The sequence below is a fragment of the Salvelinus fontinalis genome, chromosome 32 (assembly GCF_029448725.1).
Source record: "Salvelinus fontinalis isolate EN_2023a chromosome 32, ASM2944872v1, whole genome shotgun sequence".
Classification (NCBI taxonomy): domain Eukaryota; kingdom Metazoa; phylum Chordata; class Actinopteri; order Salmoniformes; family Salmonidae; genus Salvelinus; species Salvelinus fontinalis.
Genome location: NC_074696.1, coordinates 18,760,272 through 18,778,202, shown reverse-complemented (window position 1 = coordinate 18,778,202; position 17,931 = coordinate 18,760,272). Strand labels below are relative to the sequence as shown.

General features: G+C 39.8%; 2 protein-coding genes and 1 pseudogene across 2 annotated transcripts; 1 reads left to right on the top strand and 2 right to left on the bottom strand.

The window, feature by feature from the left end:
• Positions 1–6,617, bottom strand: part of LOC129830525 (probable acyl-CoA dehydrogenase 6) — a 43,536-nt pseudogene extending 36,919 nt beyond the window's left edge.
• Positions 6,618–8,626: 2,009 nt separating this feature from the next.
• On the bottom strand, positions 8,627–9,594 carry LOC129830537 (guanine nucleotide-binding protein G(T) subunit gamma-T1-like). Its single transcript, XM_055893102.1, has 3 exons — positions 9,564–9,594; positions 9,144–9,245; positions 8,627–8,979 (listed from the first exon to the last, which is right to left on the bottom strand). The coding sequence occupies exons 2-3, from the start codon at positions 9,240–9,242 to the stop codon at positions 8,851–8,853; spliced, it is 228 nt and encodes a 75-aa protein (XP_055749077.1). The 5' UTR covers positions 9,243–9,245; positions 9,564–9,594; the 3' UTR covers positions 8,627–8,850.
• A 2,495-nt stretch (positions 9,595–12,089) lies between these two features.
• Positions 12,090–17,931, top strand: LOC129830832 (tissue factor pathway inhibitor 2-like). Its single transcript, XM_055893599.1, has 5 exons — positions 12,090–12,253; positions 12,650–12,820; positions 13,119–13,298; positions 14,686–14,859; positions 15,531–17,931. Exons 1-5 carry the CDS (start codon positions 12,178–12,180, stop codon positions 15,632–15,634), a joined length of 705 nt encoding a protein of 234 aa, XP_055749574.1. The 5' UTR covers positions 12,090–12,177; the 3' UTR covers positions 15,635–17,931.

Here is a 17,931-nt window from a genome sequence, read left to right as displayed (position 1 = left end):
TCAGAGTTTGCAAAACAAATACCCACTGACAGGCAAGCAGAGCCTTGTGAAATTATGCAATTACATCCTGAAGTTTGTAGTTAGCATTTAAAGGTGCACTATGCAGAAATCGCTCCGCCAGTTCCTGGTTACTAAAATTATAATAGTTAGCCTAATTTCAGTTTATGTGACAAAACAAGCAAGTATAGTTTAGAGAATCATTGTACCATCTAAACCTTTGTGAAATATATTTTCCATAACCCAAAATTGTAACGGTTCTTCGTCCGAAGACGAGGAGTAGGGATTGGACCAAAGCGCAGCGTTGTGATATGACATAATGAAATTTATTAAAGTAAAAACGAAACACGAAAATACTTCAACAAACTCCAAAACAAATGAACGATGTAGACAGACCTGAACGAGAGAACTTACATAACACGAAGAACGCATGAACAGGTACAGACTACACAAACGAACGAACAAACGAAACAGTCCCGTGTGGTGCACAGACACAGACACGGAAGACAATCACCCACAAACAAACAGTGTGAACAGCCTACCTTATTATGGTTCTCAATCAGAGGAAACGTCAAACACCTGTCCCTGATTGAGAACCATATAAGGCTAATTACCAATGACCTAAACATAGAAACACAAAACATAGAATGCCCACCCAACTCACGCCCTGACCAACTAAACACTTACAAAAATAACAGAAAACAGGTCAGGAACGTGACAAAAATATTGTATTTTCAGCTGTTTGAAGCTGGTGTACAAAACCAAAAGTAAAAGACGCAAAAATGAAACTTGAGAATGAGAAGCATAGAAATAGCGCACATTGAACAGATTTACCACTTCTTAGACTTGCTTTCAATGAGAGTGACAGATCTATAACTCACATTTCTAGGTGAATTTGGTCAGGTCGCCCAAAATGCGACATATTGCAGCTTTAATTGAGAATGTTTTTGAGGAAGCCTTTCCATCTTCCAGAAGACTGTTTTCATTAGCTAGCATATTCGCTAACAGCTACACAAAGTGGTAGACGTGTGCCCCGCACACACATGGACAGGGACATTCTCATGGCCTCTTAAGAAAGTTGCAGAAAATACGAATCCCTGATGCATTCTGTTCATATATGATAAACTTGGGCAAATTAATTAATTTGAAATACATTTACTCGATTCCCCAGTATGCTCAATACATTTTTGAATGTTGTTGAATCCCGTTTTAATGTCTGAATTCCGTGATTCCGTCCAAGTTCTGCACACCACTTATTTTATAAGACCATAGGATCTGAACTTCTTACTTTCCAACATACACAGTAACGGCTCCTCTACCAGCCAAAAAACAAAGGTGTATAACCTGCGAGAACAGGACAACCAGATTTACACATTTTCTTTCTGGACTTCAGAACAATAACACTAAACACATTCCACTCACTTCAGAGGACGCATGAGTTATAAACCTGTCAGATATAAAACACAATATAGGCGAATCAAAATCACAAACAGCAGCTATGAGCAGAGTACTGGTCCTCCTCTTCCGCTGCAAAAAATGCTTCATTTCCCAAAAGTTCAAATCCTCAGGAAGGCAAATGGGAGGATCTGCTAGGTCTTGGAAAGGGAAATGCTTATCTTTACTGGGACCCTAAATCATATACAGTGTATTCGGAAAGTATTCAGACCCCTTGACTTTTTCCACATTTTGTTACGTTACAGCTTTATTCTGAAATTGATTAAATAGTTGTTTTTGTTCTCATCAACCTACACACAATACCCCAGGTTTAATAAAAACTGAAATATTACATTTAAATAAGTATTCAGACCCTTTACTCAGTAATTTGTTGAAGCACCTTTGGCAGTGATTACAGCCTTGAGTCTTCTTGGGTATGACGCTATAAGCTTGGAACACCTGTATTTGGGTATTTTCTCCCATTCTTCTCTGCAGATCCTCTCAAGCTCTGTCAGGTTGGATGGGGAGCGTTGCTGCACAGCTATTTTCTGGTCTTCCCAGAGGTGTTCGATCAGGTTCACAGCTATTTTCAGGTCTCCAGAACTATTAGATCAAGTTCGGCCTCTGGCTAGGCCACTCAAGGACATTCAGAGACTTGTCCAGAAGCCACTCCTGCTTTGTCTTGGCTGTGTGCTTAGGGTCGTTGTCCTGTTGGAAGGTGAACCTTCGCCCCAGTCTGTGGTCCTGAGCGCTCTGGAGCAGGTTTTTATCAAGGATCTCTCTGTACTTTGCTCCGCTCATCTTTCCCTTGATCCTGACTAGTCTTCCAGTCCCTGCCGCTGAAAAACATACCCACAACATGATGCTGCCACCACCATGCTTCACCGTAGGGATGGTGCCAGGTTTCCTCCAGGCGTGACGCTTGGCATTCAGGCCTAAGAGTTCAATCTTGGGTTCATCAGACCAGAGAATCTTGTTTCTCATGGTCTGAGAGTCCTTTAGGTGCATTTTGGCAAACTCCAAGCAGGCTGTCATGTGTCTTTTACTGAGGAGTGGCCTCCGTTTGACCACTCTACCATAAAGGCCTAATTGGTGGAGTGCTGCAGAGATGGTTGTCCTTCTGGAAGGTTCTCCCATCTCCACAGAAGAACTCTGGAGCTCTGTCAGAGTGACCATTGGGTTCTTGGACACCTCCCTGACCAAGCCCCTTCTCCCCCGATTGATCAGTTTGCCTGGGCGGCCCGGTCTAGGAAGAGTCTTGGTGGTTCCAAGCTTCTTCCATTTAAGAATGATGGCGGGCCTCCTGAGTGGCGCAGTGGATTAAGGCACTGCATTGCAGTGCTAGCTGTGTCACTAGAGATCCTGGTTCGAGTCCAGGCTCTGTTGCAGCCGGCTGCGACTGGAAGACCAATGGGGCGGCACACAATTAGCCCAGCGTCGTCCGGGTTAGGGGGGGGCGCAATGCACACTGACACGGTTGCAGGTGCACAGTGTTTCCTCCGACACATTGGTGCGGCTGGCTTCTGGGTTAAGCGGGCCTTTTGTCAAGAAGCTGTGCGACTGGGTTGTGTTGCGGAGGATGTATGTCTCTCGACCTTCGCCTCTACCCAGTCCGTACGGGAGTTGCAGCGATGGGACAAGACTGTATCTACCAATTGGATACCACGAAATTGGGGAGAAAAAGGAGGCCGCTGTGTTTTTGGGGACCTTCAATGCTGCAGAAATTTTTTGGTACCCTTCCCCAGATTTAGGCTTCAACACAATCCTGTCTCGGAGCTCTACGGACAATTCCTTCGACCTCATGGCTTGGTTTTTTTCTCTGACATGCAGTGTCAACTGTGGTGCCTTATAGAGACAGGTGTGTGCCTTTCCGAATCATGTCCAATCAATTGAATTTACCACAGATGGACTCCAATCAAATTTCAAGGATGATCAATGGAAACAGGATGCACCTGAGCTAAATTTCGAGTCTCAAAGCAAAGGGTCTGAAAACTTATGTAAATAATGTTTTTATGTTTTTTTTCTAGAACCTGTTTTTGCTTTGTCATTATGGTGCATTGTGTGTAAATTGATGAGGCACATTTTTTATTCAGTCTATTTTAGAAAAACGTAACAAAATGGGGAGAAAGTCAAGGGGTCTGAATACTTTCTCAATGCAATGCACTGTACAATGATTATTGTTAACTGGTAGTGTTGCATACCAGAACAATTTTACACCGCAGAGCTGTGAATTGTGAGTCGGGGTCAAGAGCACTGTCAAGAACACTACTTTCCCCTGACACGGTTGTGTTTCACACCTAGCTGTAACATCTGAGCAATTACACAGTAACAGAATGAAGTTGAGACTCAGAATGTTCACTTTAAAATGTATGTCAAACAAAAACCAATGATTGAAAATTGAAACAAACAATACAACTCTATGCACAAGGACTACTTTTAAAAATGTCCAATTTGGTAACAGAATGACAGCACAAACAGCACTAACACGGAACCCAAACCGGCTGCACGTGTGCGCCATCGTGCGCTATCGTGCATAAATGTATTTTGTCCCCCTACACCAAACGCGATCACGACACGCAGGTTAAAATATCAAAACAAACTCTGAGCCAATGACATTAATTTGGGGACAGGTTCAAAAAGAATTAAACATGTATGGCAATTTAGCTAGTTAGCTTGCACTTGCTAGCTAATTTGTCCTATTTAGCTAGCTTGCTGTTGCTAGCTAATTTGTCCTGGGATATAAACATTGAGTTGTTATTTTACCTGAAATGCACAAGGTCCTCTACTCCAATTAATCCACACATCTACGACAATTAATCCACACATAAAATGGCCAACCGAATCCTTTCTAGTCATCTCTCCTCCTTCCAGGCTTTTTCATCTTTGAACTTATATGGTGATCGGCATCTAAACTTTCATAGTATTACCACGACGACCGGCAAAACAGTTCGTCTTTCAATCACCCACGTGGGTATAACCAATGAGAAGACGGCACGTGGGTACCTGCTTCTATAAACCAATGAGGAGATGGGAGAGGCAGGACTTTCAGTTCGTCAGAAATAGAAAGGAGTTCTATTTTAGCCTTTGGCATCGCAGACGCTCGTTGGCACATGCGAGCAGTGTGGGTGCAATAATTGAATAACATGGATTTCTACATTTATTTTGCGACGCTCGCGCACGCGACGTGTCCGGTCTGGTTAGCATGTTAACATCGCAGACATAACCGTCATTATTTTACCAAATTTTGTATCTGCACTGTTCTTCAAGTCAATGTATTTTTGTCAAATTTTCTGTGGACATTGTTCAAAGTAGTCCTTGTGCATAGAGCTGTACAAATATAACATAGGCTAGGTATGATTGAGCTGAGGTTTTGGAATTGAGTAAACTCAGAAGTTCTACTTTACTCTAAAATTAAGTGAGGTTAGAACATTCTGGTGGGATAGGTCTGAATCACTCTGATTGGATATGCAATGTGATTATGACATTGTAGTCACGCAACAATTTCTCGTAACCCTTTTGTGTGCCATTACCAAGTTTACAATGCACGGAACCTTCAACTGTATTCTTTTAATAAACGGAAGTTCCAATATTCCCCACTGGTGCGTTGTATTCATATTGTTCCTCATTTCCTTTTTGCTTTAATATCCTTCCTATTCTTTTGCATGTCTGTTTATTTTCAACCTCCCTGCATCCTTTGGGGTTTGAGTCACAAAAAAAATGTATTCCATTTACCGCTCAGTCTTTGTTTGTTTCTTTTTATAGGGTCTCTGTTTGTAGTTTGAGATTGTTGCCCCCGGCGACTGTCTAGTCTAGCAATATGTAGCCTTGAAGGGCTGCAGGTAGCCTACTGTAGGGTTTAGCTTATGCCTTGCTCCAACTAGGTACAGTATCCCACACCTGACTCGTCATTTAAAGAGTCACTAATGATAAACATGAATGATTGGCAGGATTCCACTTACTGGTCTCCCAGGTCTAAAGCTAAAAGTGTGGGCTCTATATAACCAGAGAAGAAGCGAGAGGGTATACTCTGCCCAAAATCTGTCCACAAAAATAAGGCTAAGAAGTGGAGGTCAATGTGTGTTAAATTATGTTAACAAAAAATGTCATTGCTAATGTGCTACGTCAGGCTTATTTGATCGAATAGAACATGATGCTTATTCGATCGAATAGAACATGATGCTTATTCAATCGAATTGAAGTTTCATAATGGTTGGGCTCTCGCCTCCTCTCGCCTGCCTTCCATCTTTGAGGACATGTATTTCCATTGTTAGAGCGGTCACTCGACTATCTTGTCAATAATAGATAATCTTTACTATAACTCAAACACCTCAGTACCAGGACCAGGGTTGCTTACAATAAGCCTGATTAATATGAAGAGCAGGTTTATCAAGCAGATTATTGCTATACTGTTTTCTCTTCTCAGGGAGTAAAGTACAGGCAATTTGCTAGTTGTTCCTTAATTATATGTGTAGTAACGACTGCATTAACCAAATACAAAGTATCTATATCAAATTGATGATGTAGAATGTTACCATCTTGCAAAAGTATCACTTCAAGTTCAAGACAGATGTCACGTGACAGCCAGTAGATATTTTTTTCTCCCACAAGGCTGTATCAAAACAATGTGAGGCTTTTGCAGTTCTGTTAAGGTTGAGCAGCTTGTAATATTGGGAAATATTGTCGTAGGACATAACTGAAACGTCATTCATACAATACGAATAGAACCTGAGTCGTTTCTGTCAACATAAAAAAACGTCATGTTTATGGACAGCTCGAGCTGAATTGGCCTTTATGCTAGTGACCTTTCATCTACTTATGTAGTGTTACTATCATTTGCGAGTTATGTCACAAATATTCATATCCACAAAAGCTATATTAGTTAACTTTCTTTGTGAAATTGAATCATGATTTATGTATTCTGTTTCTGTGTTTCATTGTTGTCATGCTATGCTCTGATAGCTAGCTAGGCTAGCACTCGTTCATAGCTTTTGAGAGACACCTTTAGTGCAAAATGTTCTAGTCTATAGAGTCTTTAAATGATCAGCCGTTGTCTGTGAACCACTGGCGGCTTTGGATTTAGATGACACATTTCCAATCAGCTTCCTTGTACTGCTAGCCAAGGTTAATTTGTAGAAATTACGGCCACCTGCCAAGTTCAGTCGCAGAGCTCCGTCAATCAGAGCCATTTCTGGTACAAGTGACAGTTGTGTGTGCGTCTAGGATTCGCTCATGCGCAATGGTCGTGTCAGGTATCATTGCAGTTGGCATAGGTCATGACAGGCAAAGTATCAAGGCGTAGTGTACCAAGGGTGAACTTTATAATGGCAGGTGGTGACTAAAACATACTTGCTGCTTATTTTTCCTTTGACATTTTTCCATTGAAAAAACAAACAATGGATAAGTTTGAATGTTTGCTTTAGAGGTATCTGTGCTACAAGCTGTCTGTCTCAGTACCATCATTAAATAATTCATATTAGCCTATCCCTTTACAACATACAGTACCAGTGAAAAGTTTGGACACACCTACTTATTACAGGGTTTTTCTTTATTTTTACTATTTTCTACATTGTAGAATAATAGTGAAGACATTAAAACTATGAAATAACACTTATGGAATCATGTTGTAACCAAAACAGATTATTCAAAGTAGCCACCCTTTGCCTTGATGACAACTTTGTACACTCTCGGAATTCTCTCAACCAGCTTCATGAGGTAGTCACCTGGAATGCATTTTTGTGGAACTTCTTTCCTTAATGCGTTTGAAACAATCAGTTGTGTTGTGACAACATAGGGTTGGTACACAGAAGATAGCCCTATTTGGTAAAAGACCAAGTCCATATTCTGGCAAGAACAGCTCAAATAAACAAAGAGAAACAACAGTCCATCATTACTTTATGACATAAAGCTCAGTAAATCCGTAATATTTCAAGAACTTTTAAAGTTTCTTCAAGTGCAGTCGCATAAAACCTTCAAGCGCTATGATGAAACTGGCTCTCATGAGGACCGCCACAGGAAAGGAAGACCCAGAGCTACCTCTTCTGCAGAGGATAAGTTCATTAGAGTTACCAGCCTCAGAAATTGCAGCCCAAATAAATGCTTCAACAGAGTTCAAGTAACAGACACATCTCAACATCAACTGTTCAGAGGAGACTGTGTGAATCAGGCCTTCATGGTCGAATTGCTGCAAAGGAACCACTACTAAAGGACACCAATAATAAGAAGAGACTTGCTTGGGCCAAGAAACACAAGCAATGGACATTAGATTGGTGGAAATGTGTCCTTTGGTCTGATGAGTCCAAATTTGAGATTTTTGGTTCCAACCACCGTGTTCTTTGTGAGACATAGAGTAGGTGAGCGTATGATCTCTGCATGTGTGGTTCCCACCTTGAAGCATGGAGGAGGAGGTGTGATGATGTAGGGGTGCTTTACTTGTGACACTGTCTGAGATTTATTTAGAATTCAAGGCACACTTAACCAACATGGCTACCACAGCATTCTGCAGTGATACTCCATCCCATCTGGTTTGCGCTTAGTGGGGCCGTCATTTGTTTTTCAACAGGACAATGACCCAACACACCTCCAGGCTGTGTAAGAGCTATTTGACCAAGAAGGAGAGTGATGGAGTGCTGCATCAGATGACCTGGCCTCCACAATCACCCAACCTCAACCCAATTGAGATGGTTTGGGATGAGTTGGACCGCAGCGTGAAGGAAAAGCAGCCAATAAGTGCTCAGCATTTGTGGGAACTCCTTCAAGACTGTTGGAAAACCATTCCAGTTGAAGCTGGTTGAGAGAATGCCAAGCGTGTGCAAAGCTGTCATCAAGGCCAGGGGTGGCTACTTTGAAGAATCTAAAATATATTTTGATTTGTTTAACACTTTTTTGGTTACTGAATGATTCCATATGTGTTATTTCATAGTTTTAATTTCGTCACTATTATTCTACAATGTAGAAAATAGTCAATATAAAGAGAAACCCTGTAATGAGTAGGTGTGTCCAAACTTTTGACTGTTACTGTATATTAGTTACAATATATGAGCTCAACAGCTATTTAATCTTAGAAAACAGCCCGGGTGACTTGTAGTTGTAAACAAGCTCATTTAATGACTGTGGTTTCATCTAATAACGAAACAGATGGTGCACACTCAGAGACGTGGGAGACAAGCACTTTACTGACAAATAAACCATCCAACAAAGCTCTGACAATCATTGCCAAAAACTACTCTTATTTACTGCATCAATTCAGGGAGATTCATTTACATGGGTTCATGAGGTTTATATATATATTCAGGAATGTACATTTGTTTTTTTTGTTTTTTGTTTCTTCTTGGTTGGTTAATGGTGATCCAACAATGTTTCCTGGGTAGGGGGAATGTCCTTGGGCACTAGAGAAGGTCTAATCTGTTCTTCCTGTCCTCTTCAGCAGACGACACATCCACCTTTCAACTCCTTGAATGGGTTCTTGTCCTCTGCAATACCTTTGACCAGGGTGTCATCTTTTACACCGGCCTGAACGGCCTCCATAAACTCAGTACAGCACTTAGACGTCTGTCGTACAAAAGAATAGTCTACCGGTAACACACACAACTTTAATATCAAGAATGCCATTACAGTCTCATTTGATGACCAATCCAGATCTCTTATTGTTTCTACGTAGATATTACTTTTACAATTGGAAAAATTATCAATTAAAGTAAGCTGGTCGAATTTACCAGCCATCTCTCAAGCTTGACTTCAATCTTCTTTTGGTCTCTTTCCATTTTAGCCTTATCCACGTCTGTCAACTCGTCCATATTTATCACCCCAGGCATTGTCTGTCAAAGAAAATAAATACATTGTTGCCGAAGGGAAGGTAAACATTATTCTTAAAGTAGAGCCACACTCACAAAAAATATTTTAAAATGTGCCTCGTAGAAGCTTGATAATCATAATTGCATACATTAGGTGGTACTTCATTAATTGTTTTGTTGATTGGGGTTGTGAATATTCATTGGTATATTATATTTTTTAAATAGTCCCCAATCCTACATTTAGATGATCCCTTCCCTATGATTGCTAGATTAATGAATTGAATAATATTAATTCATCAAATATATATTAATTCATAAAAGACAAGGAACAAAATTACTTACCTCGTCTTTTAAGGACCAGTCTTCCACCCCTGAAAACTGCCAGAGAAATCCCTCTCCTCTCCCGCAATCCAGGTTATAAAGTAATCTGCATAAACATCCTAATCTCTTAATCTGATTAAAACGAGGCCCTTTATTCCAACACTGTAGAATCATAGCAGAGGGCAAAGGGCCACTCTCCAAAGTACAGGTGTTACGTTGGAAGTTGTGTTGTTGAGATGTCTAAAAATGGCATTGAGAGTGGAAGAATATGAATAATACGTGGATACGTACAATATTTTGCCTGTGGTTCTCTTCACTGTTCCAATGCAGATATGGGTCAAGGGGAATGACATGTTAGCAGTTCATGTTAGCATGATAAGAAGGCTAATCTGTATTTACCTTCAACATGTCATGGTGAAGGATACATCATCATTAGGACCATCTGCATTGTTGGAAAAGGACCTGAAAGTAAGCATTTCACTGTTAGTTTAAACCTGTTGTTTACGAAGCATGTGACAAATAAGATTTGATTTGATTTATGAATATGACAACTATAGCAGTTCTCCAGGAGATATAAAGGATTGATGAGCTTGAACTGAGATTATAGAGGTACTGCGATAGCTGCATCCATGAGCTGTGTAGGCTAGTATTGTCTAAGTAACTATAAGTCACATTTTCTATGGCTTTGGGACGAAGCAAGATAACGTCTTTTCAGTGTAGAGTGTAGATGTAGGAACGATACTGCAACTGGTGCATCCATGAGATGGGTTCCTATGTGTCTATTAGCCTACATGTTCTGTGCCTTTCAGATGTAGAAAGGTTTCATGTCAGTGCAGAGAAAAGGTGCAGAGAGAAAAAGTGTGTGGGAGTATAGTGGTCACTGGTCAGACATTATCCTGTCAAGGGAGAAAGAGTATTGTCCCATGTTGAGAATGGGTTGGAGAAGGTAATTTCTATGGAATGAATGACAGCCTCCTGTCAAGGGAGAAAGAGTATTGTCCCATGTTTAGAATGGGGTGGAGAAGGTCATTTCTATGGAATGGATGACAGCCTCCTCTACAATATACTGAGAGAGATGGAATCAAGGTTTAATTAAGAGGACAGTCAGGGGTTCATGTCCTCTACTAGCTTTCCACCTATGTAATTGAAATGTATTGAGATTGCGAAATAAGCCTTTCTTTTCTTAGACCAAGGCTCCTATTCAATATTCAATCAAATACAGGTCAAGCACTGAGTCTAGCCTACATTTGAATTGTGCTGCCTGTATGTTTTGGATTCAGGCACAGAACAAAACAGGGTGACCAGTTTGAAACGAAAAGAATCTCCACTGCAAATTAATTGGAAACATGTTTGGTGCTCTACAACAACTAGGTTTCAAATGCAAACTTTGTGTGTGAGTAAAGTACCTGTCGGATAAAAAATATCATGACAGGCCTGATGGAAAGAGGCAATTTGTCAGTAAACTTTATAAATGTGCACAAAATATGCTACAAAAATTGGGATCTTTTTGTGTCAGTAAAATGTATTATGTAAGAAATTGCGGTGGAAACGCTTTTATGCACAAATATTGATTTAATAACCATCATATAGAAATAAACTTGGAGTCATGTGATGACATGTTGTGTGGTCCCTCCCACTACAACGCGGGAAAGCATGTCGTTTATTGGCTACAGATTAAATATATTATGAATTTCACAGGGTGGTAAAAGTGCATGGTGATGAGTTTAATGCTCATTTCCCAAAAATATCGAGGACGTTATTCTGGTGACATGATGATCGATGCTTTGCTGTTTGACAAATAAAAATAATCTCGCTATTTTGTCCATAACAATCTCATAATGTAGTAATAGGCTATACTGTCACTGTAGTTGCGAGTTGTTGGCTAGAGCGCACGTGCTTATACCAGAGTGGGCATATTCTCTATGTAACTCCCCCAAAAATTGTGACAAAACCATCAGTAGAGTTGAAAATGTAATGGAAACACATTTAAATTGTAATTTTTATCCGATACGTGAATTTAACCGCAAAAGTTATGTTTATGTGCACTTCGTAATCACGCACAGCCTTTTATCCTCAACAAGTAAAAAAATAATAATAATAATATGTTGGAAACACATCTCTTATGTGGAGAATGCCGGATTTTGGAATATATATAGAGAAACCACTTAAAACATGTAAGAAACAACAATAATCTACATTATCATGTAATTAAACTACTCCGAAGACAGCAGTCCACAACATGACACATATGGTCATAAACCTGTTAACAAATCATTATTTTCATGATACAGATGATTTATTAATCATCACTACCCTAGTAGTTCCGTTCCCAGACTAGCCTACATCTATTCTGGTGTATTTTCACAGCAATGATTAGACCATAGCTATTACCCAAGATGGGTGTCTTGCATAAATACTTTAGCTGTCTATAAATGTGACATTGTCTATGATTCAAATCATCACATTAATCAGTCGTTTTAAGATCTACTACGATTTTTTATGAAAATTACAAATGAGTCATCAGCTATAGCCCGCCCCTCCGCCCCCTTGGGAAAACCTTTACAGTAGTATAAATGGCTGCACATCTCGTGCGTAAAATGAGAAGGATAGTTGAATTTAGAGTCGATCTACAACAATGGAGTTCAGTTTATTGATTTTCCTGATCCTTTCATGCTCCCTTTGTTACGTTTTTGCGTTGTCACCGAAACAAGGTAAAGAAACATTTGATTACCGTGACTGTTGATTTTATTCGTTATGAGAGTTAAGCACCAAAATACCGTTCAACCCCATGATAATCAATATAATGGGCGTTGGCTCAAGCCTTTCTAGTAGTGATAAAGTTGTTGTTGACATGAATCTGTACTTCAGCAGAGATGTCTTTACCTAGGGGGCATAATTTAAACCGTATCGTGGAATTTCAGCGTTACAGTTTGATTGACAGTTAAAGGCAACGTTCCCTCATTATGGTAAACGCTGCCGGTTTAACAGGAATTTACCTTTACATGTCAAGCGTGTTATCTGTAACGCTTCAGCGATACAGATTGAATAGAGACCCTAATTACATAGCCAGCAATAGTGTTGATGTTGTGTGTTTCTTCTCATTCCAGAGGTGTGTCTTCTTCAAGTAGACGAGGGGCCTTGCAGAGGAGATATCCAGCGTTACTACTACAATACTATCACTCAACACTGTGAGGTGTTCAGCTATGGAGGCTGCCAAGGGAATGGCAACAACTTCATGAGTTTTATGGAATGTAAGAAAGCATGTTTTAGGATACCAAGTAAGTTTATTTGCATTTTAATGAAAGACTGTATTTGTTTAGCAATTGCAGTCATTTTCCTTTGCATTAAAAAGTTTGCTGTTTTAAATAATGTATTTATTTATTTATTTGATATGCCATCAAAACTATTGTAACCATTGAAATCATGATGTTTGTGGAAATCTGGCCTATTAAAGCACTAAAGATTTCAAATGGACATATCAATTTATTTAGGGAAAATGGCAATACACCATGACACGTTTCATTTTTCAATAGTTCTTATAAGAATGTGTGTCTTTGCACATTCTCCACCCACCAGAGATCCCCCAGATCTGCAGGTTCCAGAAGGAGGAGGGTCCCTGCCGTGCCATGCACTGGCGCTACTTCTTCAACATGACCACCATGCAGTGTGAGCAGTTTGTCTATGGCGGCTGTCAGGGCAACGAGAACCGCTTCCAGAACCAGATGTCTTGCATGGAGTACTGTAGACCACACAAAAGTATGTGGAGAATGGTCAAAGTCAACAGTCAGGCTGTTTTCTATCAGCTGTACTGCACAATAGAGAAAACATTTCCACGTAAACACATCAGTGTTGAGCACATAGGCTCATTCCACGTAAACACATCGGTGTTGAGCACATAGGCTCATTCCACGTGAACAATGCTAGTTAGACCCATATTCTACTGTGTTCTACTGTGCTCACTCTGTTGTGTTGTTAACTTTGTATTAATTTTGCGGAAACATATTTAACTTTGCTCACAAGAATTACATGAAGAAGTATGTAGAAACAAGATTAGAGGAACCTCTTTCATGAAATCGGCTAGGCAATTTGATTGTAAACACCCACATCCAGAATTTTTAAACTTGTAGTGTATTTGACGTTTAAAAAGGCTTCTGAAGTTTGTAATTCCCACTTTAAAATTTTAGACTTGATTTTCCCTTTACGAAATGTATTAACCCCTACAAACATTTCCATTAAAGGTGCACTATGCAGAAATCGCTCCACCATTTCCTGGCTGCTAAAATTCAGATAGATTGCCTAATTTCAGGATATGTGACAAAATAAGAAATTATAGTGTAGAGAATCATTGTACTATCTAAACCACTGCGAAATATATTTTCCATAACCAAAAATGTTGTATTTTCAGCTGTTTGAAGCTGGTGCACAAAACCGAAAGTAAAATAAGCAAAAATCTAACTTAAGAAGCATATAATTAGCGCGCATAAAACAGATCTACCGGTTCTTAGACTTGCTTTCAATGAGAAGATTTATAACAGATTTATAACTAAAATTTCTATGTGAATTTAGTTGGGTCGCGCAAAAAGTGAAATATTGCATCTTAAATTATAATCTATACCATAATTGACATTTCCTGTTGCTGTAGGATTTTTTTCCTGCTGGCTCAAATTAAGATCATACATCTGTAAGTAATCAGGAAATTCAACAAGATAGAAGGAACAGCAGTACAAAAATACCAACCCTGACTCTAACAGCCTGCTCTATCAGTACGATACTCAAGGGTCTCACAGTTTGCGAGTGCCTTAATTTTCCTCAAAAATTGCCCTGAAATGATTCCAAATGGCCCTCTATACAGCCTTCTCTCAGTTGTGCATCTGTTCATGTACAGAAGCTGGAGATCTAAATCTCTTGATCTAAAATTAGACAATGCTAGCTGTAGAGTAGACTACATTTACAGAGTACTTATTGTCCTTTCTTTAGACTCCATTATTCCGAAATGATTCCATCCAGTGCCCTCGCTCAATTTTACATCTACTAATGTAATTAAGACACCAGCAATGAGCTTCTTGGTTTAAAACGAGATAATGTTAGCTGAAGAGTAGCCTTCTCTTTCAGAGTTCTTATAGTTGTTTTGTGTGATTGACAGCTACTCCTGTGCTCTGCCTGGATCCCCTGGATAAAGGAGGCTGTGCTGCGTCTATTCTGCGGTATTACTACAACTCAGCTTCCAGGATGTGTGAGCGGTTCATCTATTCAGGCTGTGGAGGAGGCAGCAACAACTTTATATCCAGGCAAAGCTGCATGGACGTCTGTGCTAAAGGTATAATAATGGTCATGACACACGTACGCATGTACAGACGTGCACGCACACACCCACCCACCCACAGACGTGCACGCACGCACACACTCACCCACCCACAGACGTGCACGCACACACTCACCCACCCACAGACGTGCACGCACACACTCACCCACCCACAGACGTGCACGCACACCCAGTATTCTCTATTTTTTGTTTATCTGAAGATAGATCTGGGAGGTAAGGGAGGAAGGTGGTGTTGTTGAAAATAGTGAACAACAGACTTATTACATTTGTCAGCCCAGCAACCATTTGCATGTTCCCCATAATTGCAGTAATGGCTACAAGGCTTCTCGTTAGCGAAAGCTAACACACTGAGTATATTTTTTCTATCTCAGTAATACTTTAAATGTGGCAGATTATAGACAGGTAGAAGTTACATGTAGCTGTGTTTTAGGTCATGATGTGACTGGGGATACTGAATAGAAGAACTGCTCACACGTCCAGGAAGCTGAGTTGTAGTAGTGGTGCAGTACTACAACTGCCCCCCCCCCCCCCCCCCCCCACAGCAGGCAAACCGAACGTTCTGCGCCTTACTGTGACTTAATAAGGGAAAGGGAGAGGGGGATACATAGTCAGTTGTACAACTGAATAATAACCTGTATGACGATATGTCATTTTCTTGGTTCCAGCTGGGAAACCATGGAAACCCAGAAGAACAGGCATGAAGAGAACAACCACCAAAAAACGCATTAGAATAAAGTCTAATAACGGTATTAAATGGTCAACAATTTGATTCAGTGATTTTTATTCAAAGAGACACATGGATTGACTGTAAATGAATAGACATTGAAATGTTGATTTGTATGTTTTTTCCTGCACCAGAAGTAACTAGCTACTTGCACTGCCTTTTCTATAGATGTTAACTGTGATGCACTGTTGAAAATAGCATCCAACCACTCGAATTGGAATCAACCTACACCAGCAGTATTTTTGCTGTGTACCTTTCTCAAGACGGTGTATTGTAGAATACATTTACCATGGCAGCTATCACACAATATAGCATTTCATTTTTGTTAGCAAAATAATGAATGTATTTTTAGTATTTTGTGTTTTTAACATAGTGTATTTCAACAAAAACCTTTGGTTAGCTTTATATGAAGTTTTCGCACAATGGCATATTTTGGATATCATTTAACTTTGCCTTGTCTGGATAGTCTTGTTATTAAGCAGGAATAAGAACTGAATGTGTATCAATACTTATTCTGTATTTGTTCTTAACTGACTTGCCTAGTTAAAAAAAATTAAATGACATGTTTATTTTCCTCTGGATCCTCTTTGGTTAGATATGCTTGCATCATCACCTTGTCCCTTCTCATCTGGGTTTCCAGGTGATAGCACAGCCACAAGGTCAAAATTGGCTATTATCATACAAATTTATGAGAACAAAAATGCCGTTTTTGGTCTTAATTTAAGGTTAGGGTTAGTCATAAGGTTAGCAGTGTGGTTAGTGGTAGGTTTAATATCACATTTTAAGAAGAGAAATTGTAGAAATAGGCAGGGTTTATGACTGTGGTCACAAAGTCAACACATCAATTTAATATGTGATACATACTGACACACCTGCAGGTACATTCCCGTCCATTATACAATAACATGACATGACAATTCAGATTTATTTCTTTGTTTTGACATGAACCCTAACTTGAAAGTTTTGGTTTGAAACAAACTCAGAATAGAAAAGTAATAACCTGTTTTGTTAACTCTCATACAATTTATTGTATCTGGAAATATTAGTTTTGGCAGCATAATCAGTATACACAGTGCTTTACTTGGTCAGGAGCTCACCGGAACTGAGTACTGGCACCTCAAAATGTCTACTGCTTCCAATAGCATATTGGCGTAAAACTATTGCAGAGTTCCTGCACCTAAATACAGTATAAACAGTACCGGCACACAAAATGAGTACCGGCACCAATTTCAGACCAAGTCATGCACTGACTAAACAGGCATATTTTTCTTGATTTCGGTGTTGTGTCTCCTAAAACTATACCTAGGAGCATTTTTTTGTCATACACTCCGTTTTACCCATCTTGTGCTTTTTCAATTTTTTCAATTTTTTGATTTAACTAGGCAAGTCAGTTAAGAACAAATTATTATTTATAATGACGGCCTACCCCGGCTAAACCTGGACCAATTGTGCTCTGCCCTATGGGACTCCCAATCACGGCCGGATGTGATTCAGCCTGGATTTGAACCAGGGACTGTAGTGATGCCTCTTGCACTGAGATGCAGTGCCTTATACCGCTGCGCCACTCGGAAGCAAAATAGCATTTTTCAACCACATGATTCAACCATTCCAAAAAATAATAGTTGCGCACTGATTCTGCATCAATAAATATTGATGGAAGTCATCAAAGGTAAACTGCTATCCCATTCAGTTGGGATATAAATAGTGTAAAACCTGTTGGGCTGGTTCTCTATTAGGACTCCAGGGTAAACCATCCATTGCTGAGGACGTGGTATCAGAAAGGATGTCATAAGTAGGCCTATCAATCTATCTGGCTGTGGCTATCTCCCTGTCCTTAGATGGGGTCACAGGATGCTAGCGTTGGGAAGGAGGCGGACAATTAATGAGAACAAAAATGCACTTTTTGGTCTTAATTTAAGGTTAGGGTTAGTCATAAGGTTAGCAGTGTGGTTAGTGGTAGGTTTAATATCACATTTTAAGAAGAGAAATTGTAGAAATAGGCAGGGTTTATGACTGTGGTCACAAAGTCAACACATCTGTCACACCCTGACCTTAGGGATCCTTATTATTCTCTATGTTTGGTTAGGTCAGGGTGTGACTCGGGTGGGAAAGTCTATGTTTTCTATTTCTTTGTTTTTGTCCGAGTGTGGTTCCCAATCAGAGGCAGCTGTCTATCGTTGTCTCTGATTGGGGATCATATATAAGTTGTCATTTTCTTTTTGGGTTTTGTGGGATCTTGTTTTCTGTTTAGTGTCTGTGCCTGACAGAACTGTTCACTTTCGTTTTCGCTTTCGTTATTTTGTTGAAGTGTTTTTTGAATAAAAGGAATCATGAACACTTTC